At 50.5% G+C, this 12335-nt stretch overlaps 1 protein-coding gene across 1 annotated transcript; it reads left to right on the top strand.

Annotated features, from left to right (window-relative positions):
- The first annotated feature begins 206 nt into the window (after positions 1 to 206).
- Positions 207 to 10296, top strand: KLK5 (kallikrein related peptidase 5). Its single transcript, XM_033224259.1, has 6 exons — positions 207 to 363; positions 646 to 729; positions 3150 to 3411; positions 4227 to 4483; positions 4569 to 4702; positions 9810 to 10296. The coding sequence occupies exons 2-6, from the start codon at positions 657 to 659 to the stop codon at positions 9963 to 9965; spliced, it is 882 nt and encodes a 293-aa protein (XP_033080150.1). The 5' UTR covers positions 207 to 363; positions 646 to 656; the 3' UTR covers positions 9966 to 10296.
- The last annotated feature ends 2039 nt before the right edge of the window (positions 10297 to 12335 follow it).

Here is a 12335-nt window from a genome sequence, read left to right as displayed (position 1 = left end):
CCAGGAATAGTGACACAGAGTTGGTGAGAAGCCAGATCCCTAAGGCTGGGGGAGGCAGGGAAGGGCTGGCCTGGCTTACGGAGACCCCTCCCCATCCTCCGAGCCAGGGAGGTAGGGAGTAGTATTTGAGACGGGGTGGGGGGTGCTCTGGGGGTGGAGATGGGGGGAGCAGGAGGAGCGATTGCTAAGGCCCAATAGGCACCTCATTGCCCGGGAATGTGCCCCAGGGAGCAGTGGGTGGTTATAACTCAGGCCTGGTGCCCAGAGCCCAGGAGGAGGCAGTGGCCAGGAAGGTGCAGGCCTGAGAAATCCGCGGCTGAACTGGAAGCAAATCCCCCACCCCCTACCTGGGGGACAGGGCAGGTGAGACCTGGGGTGGGTGGCTCAGCAGGCAGGGAAGGAGAGGTGTCTGTGCGTCCTGCACCCACATCTTTCTCTGTCTTCCCTCCTCGCCCCGTCTGGAGGTTGCTAGACTCCTATCTTCTGAATTCCATAGTGCCTGGGTCTCAGCACAGTGCTGATGGTGGCACAGCGTCCTTGTGCTTCCTCTCTACCTGGGGAAAGAAGGTAGGGGAGGAAGAGGAAGTGAGTTAAGGGCTCCTGGGATCGCCTGGGCCTCCCAACCCTCTGACATCCCCCATCCAGGTGCAGCGGCCATGTCTACAGCAAGAACCCCCTGGATGTGGGTGCTCTGTGCTCTGATCACAGCCTTGCTTCTGGGGGTCACAGGTAACCAGAACTCTGGGGTGGGGGGCGTGGGATAGGGAGGACTGTCTCTGCGTCACTAGAGTGCCTGTCCCCTGGGGAACTGTGTGAGCCTGGGCATGACTCCGGGACTGGGTGAATGTGAGTCTCGGTCTGTATTTGTGGTTGTGCGATTGTATGTGGCCCTGTGACTGCCACAGTGTGTGTCAGGGAGAGGGATGCCTTTTCCCATATCAAGTGACTGTGCGGCAGGTGGCACTGACCCTTAGAGGCTGTATGTGTGGTTTCGTGATTGTGTGTGCATTTAAGATTGTGTGTGGCTCCACAGTGATGTGGGTGAATGCATGTGGTACTGGGGGTGTTTACTGTGTATTTGGCTGTGTGTGGAGACTTGGCTTTGTATATGACTGCAGGGATCTGCAGGTCCTGTCCCTGAGGTCCCGGGATTTCGTGCAACAAAAGCGGTCATCACCATGGAAATGTGTGACTGTGTGCTTGCAGGCGATTATGTGATTGTGGCTGAGTGCGACATTATGGGTGCCTGTATTTGTGACCTTGTGACTACCTGAAGCTCTATGTAGGGGTGACTGTACGTGACTGTGTGTGTCTGTGTGAGGCCGTGTAAATACTACGGTATGTGTGATGGTGCAGCTGTGTGTCTGGAGTTTCTGTCTCTGCCTGGAGGGATAAAGAGTGCAGAGATGGCTGTCTCTGGGAGATGGGTGCTGGGTGACCGACTTGAGGTGTGTGCCTGTGTGCGGAACAGTATGTGGCAGTCTGAACATCTATGCAAACATGGCATCTTTGTGTGCACTGAGACACTGTAGATGAGGGTGTGCGATCCCGCAAGGCTGCCCAGGAGCATATGTACCTGGTGAGCGTGTGTACCTGGAGACAGAGCTGTACTGTCAGCTGCGCCTGTGAAGGCAATGCGTGCCTGTCTGCAGAACTGCCTACACGCTTAGATGTTACTGCTGTTGTGTGCGTGGTTCTCGGGGTGAGTTCGTGAGTGATGGTGGTGCCAGAGCCATTAGCAAGGGTAAGAACCAAGCCAGGCGCGGTGGCTCACGCCTGTAATCCCAGCACTTTGGGAGGCCAGGGAGGGCGGATCACCTGAGGTCGGGAGTTGGACACCAGCCTGGCCAACACGGTGAAACCCCGTCTCAACTAAAAATACAAAAAATTAGCTGGTGTTGTGGCGCATGCCTGTAATCCCAGCTACTCGGGAGACTGAGGCAGGAAAATCGCTTGAGCCCGGTAGGTGGAGGTTGCGGTGAGCCGAGATCGCCCCATTGCACTCCAGCCTGGGCAACAAGAGCAAAACTCTGTCTCAAAAAAAAAAAAAAAAAAAAAAAGAAAGAGGGGGGAAAAAGAAAAAGAAAAAAAGGAGTAAGAACCAGTGAATGGGCATGGGAGAACTGATGATGGAGGGGACCATGTATGTAGTCCGTAGGTCTGTATATGGAGGAGGGGATTGACAGGATCCAGGAGGCAAGGTTGTATCGAGAATTCAGAAACCTATGCCTGCTCTTCCCCTCCACGTGGCCCCCGAAGCTCAGGCCTTCTTTCCTGCTCTAGCTTTGGGAACCCTAGCTCCGCCCATGAGCTCTGACCCCACCTCCTTTCCTCAACCACGCCCCTACGCCAGACTCTAGTTGACCCCGCCTCAGGCCGCAATCCCAGGCTGGAGTGCAGTGGCGTGATCTCGGCTCACTTCAACCTCTGCCTCCCGGGTTCAAGTGATTCTCGTGCCTCCACCTCCTGAGTAACCGGAATTACAGGCGCGTACCACCACGCCTGGCTAATTTTTGTGTTTTTAGTAGAGACGGGGTTTCACCTTGTTGGCCAGGCTGGTCTCGAACTCCCAACCTCAGGTGATCCGCCCGCCTCAGCCTCCCAGAGTGCTGGGATTACAGGTGTGAGCCAGTGCACCCCGCCCAAAGTCAGAGCTCTTTATAGGAGACTCTAACATGTAACCCTGGCCTTGGCCCCGACCAAGTCGATTCCAAACCCCTTCCTGCCTCCAGCCCTGACCCCACTCACTGAGGCCTGACCCCACTTCCTGAGACCAGTTCCATCCCTAAAGCCCTGGTCTCCCTCCCATCCCCAGGCTCCAGCCTCCACAGCCTTGGCTCTACCCCTGAGCTTGTCCAGGAATCCCGTACCCAATTTTATCCTCCCATTTAGTTCTAGCCAATTCCAGGAATCCGTGAGGTCCAGTTAGAGTCCAGAAACCCTACCTGAGCCTGGGCTCTGTCCTTAAGCTTGAGCCTGGTCTTGAGCGGTGCCACTCTTATTCTCCAGGCCCCGCCCCTAAACCCTGGCCCCGCCCCCTCAGCAGGTCAGACACCCACCCTCTAGCAGGTCTGGCCTCTTGAGTCTGAGACCCACCCCGAGCCCAAGCCCCGCCTCTGAGCCCCGCCCAACCCATTTTCCGTCCTCAGAGCATGTTCTCGCCAACGATGATGTTTCCTGTGACAATCCCTCTAACACCGTGCCCTCTGGGAGCAACCAGGACCTGGGAGCTGGGGCCGGGGACGATGCCCGGTCGGATGACAGCAGCAGTCGCATCATCAACGGGTCCGACTGCGATAAGCACACCCAGCCGTGGCAGGCTGCGCTGTTGCTAGGGCCCAACCAGCTCTACTGCGGGGGGGTGTTGGTGCATCCACAGTGGCTGCTCACGGCCGCCCACTGCAGGAAGAAGTGAGTGGGAGTTCCAAGAGGAGGGCTGGTGGGGACGGGGAAGTGGGATTGGGGGGCATGGAGGTGAGGGCTGGTGGGGAGGGGTTGGAGATGTGGGAGCAGGAGGAGGTCAAGTTGGGGATAGGACTAAGGATGGAGTTTTGCTGGAGAGTAGGGTGGGAGGATGAGGTTGGAGAGGGGAGAGTGTTGTGGTAGGGAACGGGAAGGAGCTAAGGATGGGTTAGATTCCAGGTTAAGAGCGTGTAATTGTTGAACGGTTTGGGATGGAGGTGGAATTGGGGTTAGGAGCGTATATTGGTTGAATGGTTTGGGATGGAGGTGGAATTGGGGTTAGGAGTGTATAGTGGTTGAATGGTTTGGGATGGAGGTGGAGTTGGGGTTAGGAGTGTATAGTGGTTGAATGGTTTGGGATGAAGGTGGAACTGGGATTGGCTTTAGAATTGGGGGTGGGTGAAAATCGTGCTGGGGTGGAAATGAAGATAGAATAGAGATAGTGTTGGGATTGGGAACAGATATAGAATTAAGGGTGGGGACTGGCATTTGGGTTGGGGTTGGGGATGGTTGGATTTGGGCTCCAGAATGCATGTGTGATGGCTTCTGGGTAGGGAAAGGATTAGGATTGGGAATGGGATGGGTTTGGAATTGGGATTGGGATGGGGACAGGCATGGAATTGGAGACCAAGATGGAGTTGAGGATGGTTTGCGGACTGGGGGTGAGGGTGGGACTGGGGCTGGGGCTGGGTGTGGGGTTGGGATTGGCGTTGGACATGGAGATAGAGATCAGTGTTGGTGGTGACCTGCCCCATCTTCCTCAGAGTTTTCAGAGTCCGTCTCGGCCACTACTCCCTGTCACCAGTTTATGAATCTGGGCAGCAGATGTTCCAGGGGATCAAATCCATCCCCCACCCTGGCTACTCCCACCCTGGCCACTCTAATGACCTCATGCTCATCAAACTGAATAGAAGAATTCATTCCAGTAAAGATGTCAGACCCATCAACGTCTCCTCTCATTGTCCCTCTGCTGGGACAAAGTGCTTGGTATCTGGCTGGGGGACAACCAGAAGTCCCCAAGGTGAGTGTCCACGTTCTTCTTGATACTGACCCATCTCTGCCACCTTCCATCTTTCTCCACCTCTCATTGTGTTCCTGTTTGACAGTGCACTTCCCTAAGGTCCTCCAGTGCCTGAATATCAGCGTGCTAAGTCAGAAAAGGTGCGAGGATGCCTACCCAAGACAGATAGATGACACCATGTTCTGCGCCGGTGACGAGGCGGGTAGAGACTCCTGCCAGGTGAGGACACCTCTCTCTTCATTCAGCAGATGCACACTGAGTGCCAGCTCGATCACATGAATTTTGCCAAGTTCTGAGAATCTAGCCATCACCAAGACAGTCAGGACCCCTGTTCTCACAGAGCTCAAACCCTAGAGTAGTGGTATTTAGTAGAAATAATGCTGAGCTGCTTATGTCATTTCCAATTTTCTAGTAGCCACATTAAAACAAGAAGAAAAGGCCGGGAGTGGTGGCTCAGGCCTGTAATCCCAGCACTTTGGGAGGCTGAGGTGGGCAGATCACCTGTGGTCAGAAGTTTGAGACCAGCCTGACCAACATGGCAAAACTCTGTCTCTACAAAAAAAAAAAAAAAAAAAAAATACAAAAATTAGCCGGGCCTGGTGGTGAGCGCCTGTAATCTCAGCTACTCAGGAGGCTGAGACACGAGAATCACTTAAACCCGGGAGGTGGAGGTTGCAGTGAGGTGAGATCGCGCCATTGCACTCCAACCCGGGAGACACAGTGACACCTTGTCTCAAAAGAAAAAAAAAAAAAAAGAAGGAAGGAAAGAAAGAAAGAGGTAAAGTTAACTTTAATAACCAAATGTATCCCAAATACAATCATGTCAAAGTTTAATTAATATAAAACAATTGTGAATGAGATACTTTACGTTCTTTTCTTGTTTTCATATCAAGTCTTTGAAAACGAGTATGTATTTTATACTGACAGCACATCTCAATTTGGACTAGCTACATTTCAGGTGCTCAGTAGCCACACGTGGCCAGCAGTTACTGTATTGGATAGCACGGGTCTAGAGGGAAAGATGAAGGCTGTTTTGTACGGTTGGGCAGGTGGTGCACTGCATAAAGCTACCACATCTAATGGGGGCACTCCATGTTACAGACATCAGTTTTGGTAGTTTTCAGGCATGTGGTAGTGAAGTGTCTTGTTTCAACAAAATTTGTCATATGACAGTTTTCCAGCAAGTGCTGGTAAAATATCTTGAGGAGGGAAAAGAGAAATCTGGTAGGTATTTTTACAAGAGAATATTTAATACAAGGGATTTATTACAAAGCTGCTGGAAGGGCTGAAGGAACAACAAGGTTAAAAAATAAAATATAAAACTCCGTGGTCAAGAATCTGCATAAATAGGGAATATTCAGAGAGCAGTAAGGGTTAACCCCAAAATGAAACATAGTTTTAGGATAGTAAACAATAAGGGCAAATATTCAAAAAGGTGGTCAGGAGGCCTCCTTGGAGAGGTGGCATTTGATCGGAGAATGGATGACACAAAGAAGCTAAACTCGTGAAGTTTAAGGGGAAAGAAAAGGCATGTGCAAAGGCCCTGAGGCAGAAAGGAGTTTGACTGATTCAAAGAAGAAAAGGAAACCAATGAAAATGGAGAATAAAAGTGGGGGAAACAGTAGGAAGTGAGGCTGGAGGGGTAGGCAGGGGTGAATGTTCTACCAGTATTTCCTGGTCACCAACACAGAGCTTCCCTATGTTCTAATGGAAGCAGTATCTGCTGAGGAAGACAGAATTTAAAATCAAACTGTTACATCAACCAGCACCCTCCTTTGTATCCAGGCTCCCAAAGGATCTAGAGGGACGTACGTTAACAAGCGCTCATTAGCAGGGTGTGCGTTTCAACAGTAGATAGGAAGCTGGGGATTCAGGAGTACTCCAGTCCCATGGCTACAAAAAGCTCCCCCCAAAATTGTACGAACCTGACAATTGCAACAACTTTCCAGCTCTCCCAGTTTCTTCTCTGTGCCCTGGGTGTAGGGGTGGGTGGTGAGGAGGAAAACTTTTAACAGAAGAAAGCACATCTCGGCCAGGCGCGGTGGCTCACGCCTGTAATCCCAGCACTTCGGGAGGCCAAGGCGGGCGGATCACAAAGTCAGGAGATCAAGACCATCCTGGCTAACACGGTGAAACCTCATCTCTACTAAAAAAAAAAAAAAAAAAAAAAATTAGCCGGGTGTGGTGGCAGGCACCTGTAGTCCCAGCTGCTGGGGAGACTGAAGCGGGAGAATGGTGTGAACCTGGGAGGCGGAGCGTGCAGTGAGCTGAGACTGCGCCACTGTACTCCAGTCTGGGCGACGAATGACATTCTGTCTCAAAAAAAAAAAAAAAAAAATCTCATTCAAATGGTAACATTTAAAACTATTTAGCCTTTCTGTAGGCAAGGTTACTATCTTGTTTTCCAGACCTCAAGGTGTTTGTTTGTTTGTTTGTTTGTTTGTTTTTTCATACCGGTGTGTGGTCTGGGTGTGACCACTAAAAGCTACAAGCAATAAATAATAACAACTACAACAATACTAATACTAATAGTATAAGAATAATAACATCTGGCTAATTGCTGGCCACTGTTTTAAGTAGTTTGCATGCCTCCGCTCACGAATTCATTCACCTGTTATTATTAGCCCTATTTTACAGACAAGGAGCCAAGGCTCAGAGCAGTTAACTAACAGCCTCTCAAAAGAAACTCTGCAGAGGTGTTAAATTTTAAAAATAATGAGAGAAATAAAACCACAAGAAAGTTGAAATTTAGAGGTCCAGGCAGCTAAGCTTGTTTGCCTTGAAATAGTGTCTGCTACTGAGAAAAAGGCAAGTCTTGGCGTTCCTAATAATTGATACCAGGACTCTCTAATTATTCACATTTTGCATGCATATAAATAAGAAATGAGGCCGTGTGCGATGGCATATGACTGTAATCCCAGCACTCTGGGAAACTGAAGTAGGAAGATCACTTGAGTTCAGGAGTTCAAGACCAGCCTGGGTAACTAAAAATAAAAAATAAAAATACGAATTGTTTTTATTTTAGTAGATTTTATTCATACCGCTTACATAATTATTGTAGTATGTACATATTTATTTATCTCTAACAGAGATAGATATTTCTTTTCTTTTCTTTTCTTTTTTTTTTTTTTTTTGAGATAGACTCTCGCTCTGTCACCCAGGCTAGAGTGCCGTGGCACCATCTCAGTTCACTGCAGCCTGCGCCCCCTGGGTTCAAGCATTTCTCCCACCTCAGCCTCCCAAGTACCTGGGATAACAGGCACCCACCACCATGTGCAGCTTTTTTTTTTTTTTTTTCCCCGTAGAGACGGGGTCTCACCATGTTGACCAGGCTTGTCTTGAATTCCTGACCTCAAGTGATCTGCCTGCCTCAGCCTCCCAAAGTGCTGGGAGTACAGGTGTGAGCCACTGTGCCCAGCTGGGAGATAAATATTTCTCTCTACCTCAAACAGAGATCCATTCAAGCTACTTTTCATTTTCTTCATAAATATTAGCCAAGTGGCTATTTTACACCAGGAATGGTTCCAGGTGCTGTGGATATGGCATTGGGCAAAACAGACCAAAAACTTCCTGCCACATGGACTTCATGCTCCCCAAGTGGGAGACAGGCAATAAAGAGATAGATAAATATGTGCTATTTTCTTTTTAATTAGCCGGATGTGGTGGCTTGCACCTGTAGTTCCAGCTACTTGGGAGGCTGAGGTGGGAGAATTGCTTGAGCCCGAAAGTTTGAGGCTGCAGTGAGCCATAATTGCACCACTGCACTCCAGACAGCAGCCTGGATGACAAAGCAAGAGCTTTTTGTCACGAAGAGAAAGAAAGAGAGAGAGAGAGAGAGGAAGGGAGGAAGGGAGGAAGGAAGGAAGGAAGGAAGGAAGCAAGGAAGGAAGGAAGGGAGAGAGAGATAAAGGAAGGAAGAGAGAGAGGAAGGAAGGAGGAAGGAAGGAAGGAGAGAGGAAAGAAAGGAAGAAAGAAAGGAAGGAAGGAGGAAGGAAGGAAGAAGGAAGGAAGGAAGGGAGGGAGGGAAGGAGAGAGAGAGAAAGGAAGAAAGAGAGAGAGAGGAAGGAAGGAGGAAGAAAGGAAGGAAGGAGAGAAAAAAGGAAGAAAGAGAGAGGAAGGAAGGAGGAGGAAGGAAGGAAGGAAGGAAGGAAGGAAGGGAGGGAGGAAGGAAGGAGGGAAAGGAGGGAAAAATGACTGTTGAAGAGCAGTGAGTATTATTACAGGAGGGTAATTATAGGGAGGTATGGGGAATTGAGGACAGGAAACACAAATTAGTCCGAGCGAATGGTTTTCTACTGGGAGTGATTCTGCCCCCTAGGAGACACTGGCAATACCAGGAGACATATTTGGTTGTCACAACTGCGTGGAGGGTCATTACTGGCATCTAGCAGGTAGAGGCCAAGGGTGCTGCTCAACATGCTGTGATGCACAGGACAGGCCTCCACAACAAACCATTATCCAGCTTCAGATGCCCACAGTGCCCAGATCGAGAAGCCCTCATCCAGGGGCTGAGAACTGTATTTTTGTGGAAGGGAGGTATAAGGATGGATTGGTGGAGAGTGAGGAAGGAAGGCATGGGTCCAGTAAGAGAAATAAGGCCTGCACAGGCCGGAGGGGAGAGTGAGAGAGAAAGAGAGGTGGAGAGACACACGGTGAGGGAGACAGGCTGGAACAGAAAGTAGAGACAAAGATTTGAGATGTAGAGAGGTAGGGTCACAGACCCCCCAAAATGATGTGTGGACAAGAGGAATCTGGAAGAGGAAGAGTGAGTGGAGAGTGACAAATGGGGTCTAAAGGTTGAACTTGGAGGCCGGGCGTGGTGGCCCACGCCTGTAATCCCAACACTTTGGAGGCTGAGGTGGGCGAATCACTTGAGGTCAAGAGTTCAAGACCAGCCTGGCAAACATGGTGAAACCCCGTCTCTACTAAAAAATACAAAAAATTAGCCGGGCGTGGTGGTGGGCGCCTATAATCCCAGCTGCTTGGGAGGCTGGGGCGGGAGAATTGCTTGAACCCAAGAGATGGAGGCTGCAGGGAGCTGAGGTCGGGCCACTGCCCTCCAGCTTGGGCAACAGAGCAAGACTCTGTCCCCCCCCCCAAAAAAAAGTTGGATTTGGGGTGAAATATTAATAGCATTCTCCCTCTCTCTCTTTTTGCCTGCGTCTCCATCTCTGTCTTTTTCTGCATCTCTTCATCTCTGTACTTTCCATCTCTGTGTGTCTGTCTCCATCTTCTCCATCTGTGGACATCTCTGGGTCTCTCGTGTCTCCTTCTGCCCACCTTGCCACATCTCTGCCTCTCTCGTGCCTCCCTTTCTCTCCTGCAGGGTGATTCTGGGGGGCCGGTGGTCTGCAACGGCTCCCTGCAGGGACTCGTGTCCTGGGGAGATTACCCTTGTGCCAAGCCCAACAGACCGGGCGTCTACACCAACCTCTGCAAGTTCACCAAGTGGATCCAGGAAACCATCCAGGCCAACTCTTGAGTCATCCCAGGACTGAGCACACCGGCGTCCCCACCTGCTGCAGGGACAGCCCCGACACTCCTTTCAGACCCTCATTCCTTCCCAGAGATGTTGCGAATGTTCATCTCTCCAGCCCCGGACCCCATGTCTTCTGGACTCAGGGTCCGCTTCCCCCACGGTGGGCTGACCCTGTTTCTCTATCTGAACCCTGGGAACAGTTTCCACAACTGCTCAGGATGGGGGTTGCATCCCACTCTTCCTGCGGCACTTTCATCCCGAAGCTCAGGGCCCACCCCTTCTCTGCAGCTCTGCCCCAAATTTAGTCCCAGAAATAAACTGACTGAGAAGTGGACTCTGCGTGTGTCTCCTCTCTGTGTAGGGCGGCTGTGAACAAGTCACATCTCCCTCTCCAGGCTCGTGTGTTTTGTCTATGAGGTCACTTGCATTATGAGAAACAGAGGTCCAGTCGGACTACTTTTCACCTTCTTCATCAATATTGGCCAGGTGGCTATTTTTTATTTATATTTATTTATTTATTTTTGTTTTGCGATGGAGTCTCACTCTGTCAACCACACTAGAGTGCAGTGGCACGATCTCAGCTCACTGCAACCTACACCTCCCAGGTTCAAGCGATTCTCCTGCCTCAGCGTCCCAAGTGTCTGGGATTACAGGCACGCACCACTATGCCCAGCTAGTTTTTGTATTTTTAGTAGAAACAGGGTTTCCCCATGTTGGCCAGGTTGGTCTCGAATTCCTGACCTCAAGTAATCTGCCCGCCTCGGCCTCCCAAAGTGCTGGGATTACAGGCATGAGCCGCCACACCCGGACCCAGTGGCTATTTTGCACCAGGAATGGTTCCAGGTGCTGGGGATAAGGCACTGGGCAAAACAGACCAAAAAATTCCTGCCTTGTGGAGCTCACATTCCAGGAGTGGAAGACAGACAATAAAGAGAGAGATGATTGGGAGGCCAAAGCTGGCGAATCACAAGTTCAGGAGATCGAGACTGGCCTGGTCAACATGGTGAAACCCCCCTCTCTACTAAAAATACAAAAATTAGCTGGGCATGGTGGTGCGCACCTGTAATCCCAGCTACTCAGGAGACTGAGGCAGGAGAATCACTTGAACCTGGGAGGCGGAGATTGCAGCGAGCTGAGATCACGCCACTGCACTCCAGCCTGGCGACAGAGTAAGACTCCATCTCAAAAAAAAAAAAAAGAGAGAGAGAGAGAGAGAGAGAGAGATGTGCCATAGCAGTTATGTAAGTGACATGAACACAATGAGAGCAGGGCATGAGGCAAGAGAAGAAATGTCGTGGGTGGGGGGTTCTAAATTGGATGATCAAGGAGGGAATGGGAGGCAGCATAATGCCTCCCTCCCACCTCAAAACGCCATCTTAACTTCTGGAGCCTGTGAATATGTTACCTTCTACAGCAAGGGGGCTTTGCTGATGTCATTAAGGGTCTTGAGATGGTGAGATGATCCTGGATTACCTGGGTGGGTCCAGCGTGATCAGAAAGGTCCTTATAAGAGAGAGACAGAAAGATCAGAATGAGAGACTGGAAGATGATATGCTGCTGGCTTTGAAGACAGAGGAAGATGAGCGCGGTGACTCATACCTGTAATCACAGCACTTTGGGAGGCCAAGGCAGGTGCATGGCTTGAGGCCAGGAGTTCAAGACCAGCCTGGGCAACATAGGGAAACCCCATCTCTTAAAAAAAAAAAATTTTTTTTTAAAATTTGCTGGGAGTGGTGGTGTGTGCCTATAGTCCCAGCTACTCAGGAGACTGAGGTGGGAGGATCACCAGAGCCCAGGAGTTCAGGGCTATAGTGAGCCATGATTGCACCACTGCACTCCAGCCTGAGCAACAGAGCAAGACCCCATCTCTAACAATAATAATAATAATGAAGATGAAGGAAGGGGCATGAGCTGAGGAATATGGGCAACCTCTGGAAGCCGGGAGGACATGGGAATGGACCCCTCCCCCCCCTCCAGAGCCTCCAGAAGGAACCAGCCCTGCTGACCACCTTGATTTCTTCCCAGTGATATCTTTAGGACTTCTGACCTCCCAAACTACAAGAGAATAAATCTGTGTTGTTTTAAGCAGCTAGACCCTCAGTGATTCATTACAGCAGCCACTGTAACAAACACAAAGGGCCTTGCTGAGGAGGTGGCATTTGAGACTGAGAGGATAAAGAGTGGCCAGCCCCAAGCAGGGCGCAGTGGCTCACGCCTGTAACCCCAGCACTTTGGGAGGCTGAGGCAGGTGGATCATTTGAAGTCAGGAGTTCAAGACCAGCCTGGCCAACACGGCGAAACCCTGTCTCTACTAAAAGTACAAAAATTAGCCGGACGTGATGTCACACACCTGTAATTCCAGCTACTCAGGAG

The sequence above is a fragment of the Trachypithecus francoisi genome, unplaced genomic scaffold (assembly GCF_009764315.1).
Source record: "Trachypithecus francoisi isolate TF-2019V2 unplaced genomic scaffold, Tfra_2.0 Lachesis_group12, whole genome shotgun sequence".
NCBI classification, from domain to species: Eukaryota; Metazoa; Chordata; class Mammalia; order Primates; family Cercopithecidae; genus Trachypithecus; species Trachypithecus francoisi.
This window is presented reverse-complemented; position numbering and strand designations above follow the sequence as displayed.

What these genes read in the sequence shown, in the direction of transcription:
- KLK5 (XM_033224259.1), top strand. Translation starts at nt 657, where the DNA reads ATGTCTACAGCAAGAACCCCCTGGATGTGGGTGCTCTGTGCTCTGATC. An exon ending in GCCGCCCACTGCAGGAAGAA is followed by an intron (nt 3,412 to 4,226) that starts GTGAGTGGGAGT and finishes CATCTTCCTCAG; the next exon opens with AGTTTTCAGAGTCCGTCTCG. An exon ending in CGGGTAGAGACTCCTGCCAG is followed by an intron (nt 4,703 to 9,809) that starts GTGAGGACACCT and finishes TCTCTCCTGCAG; the next exon opens with GGTGATTCTGGGGGGCCGGT.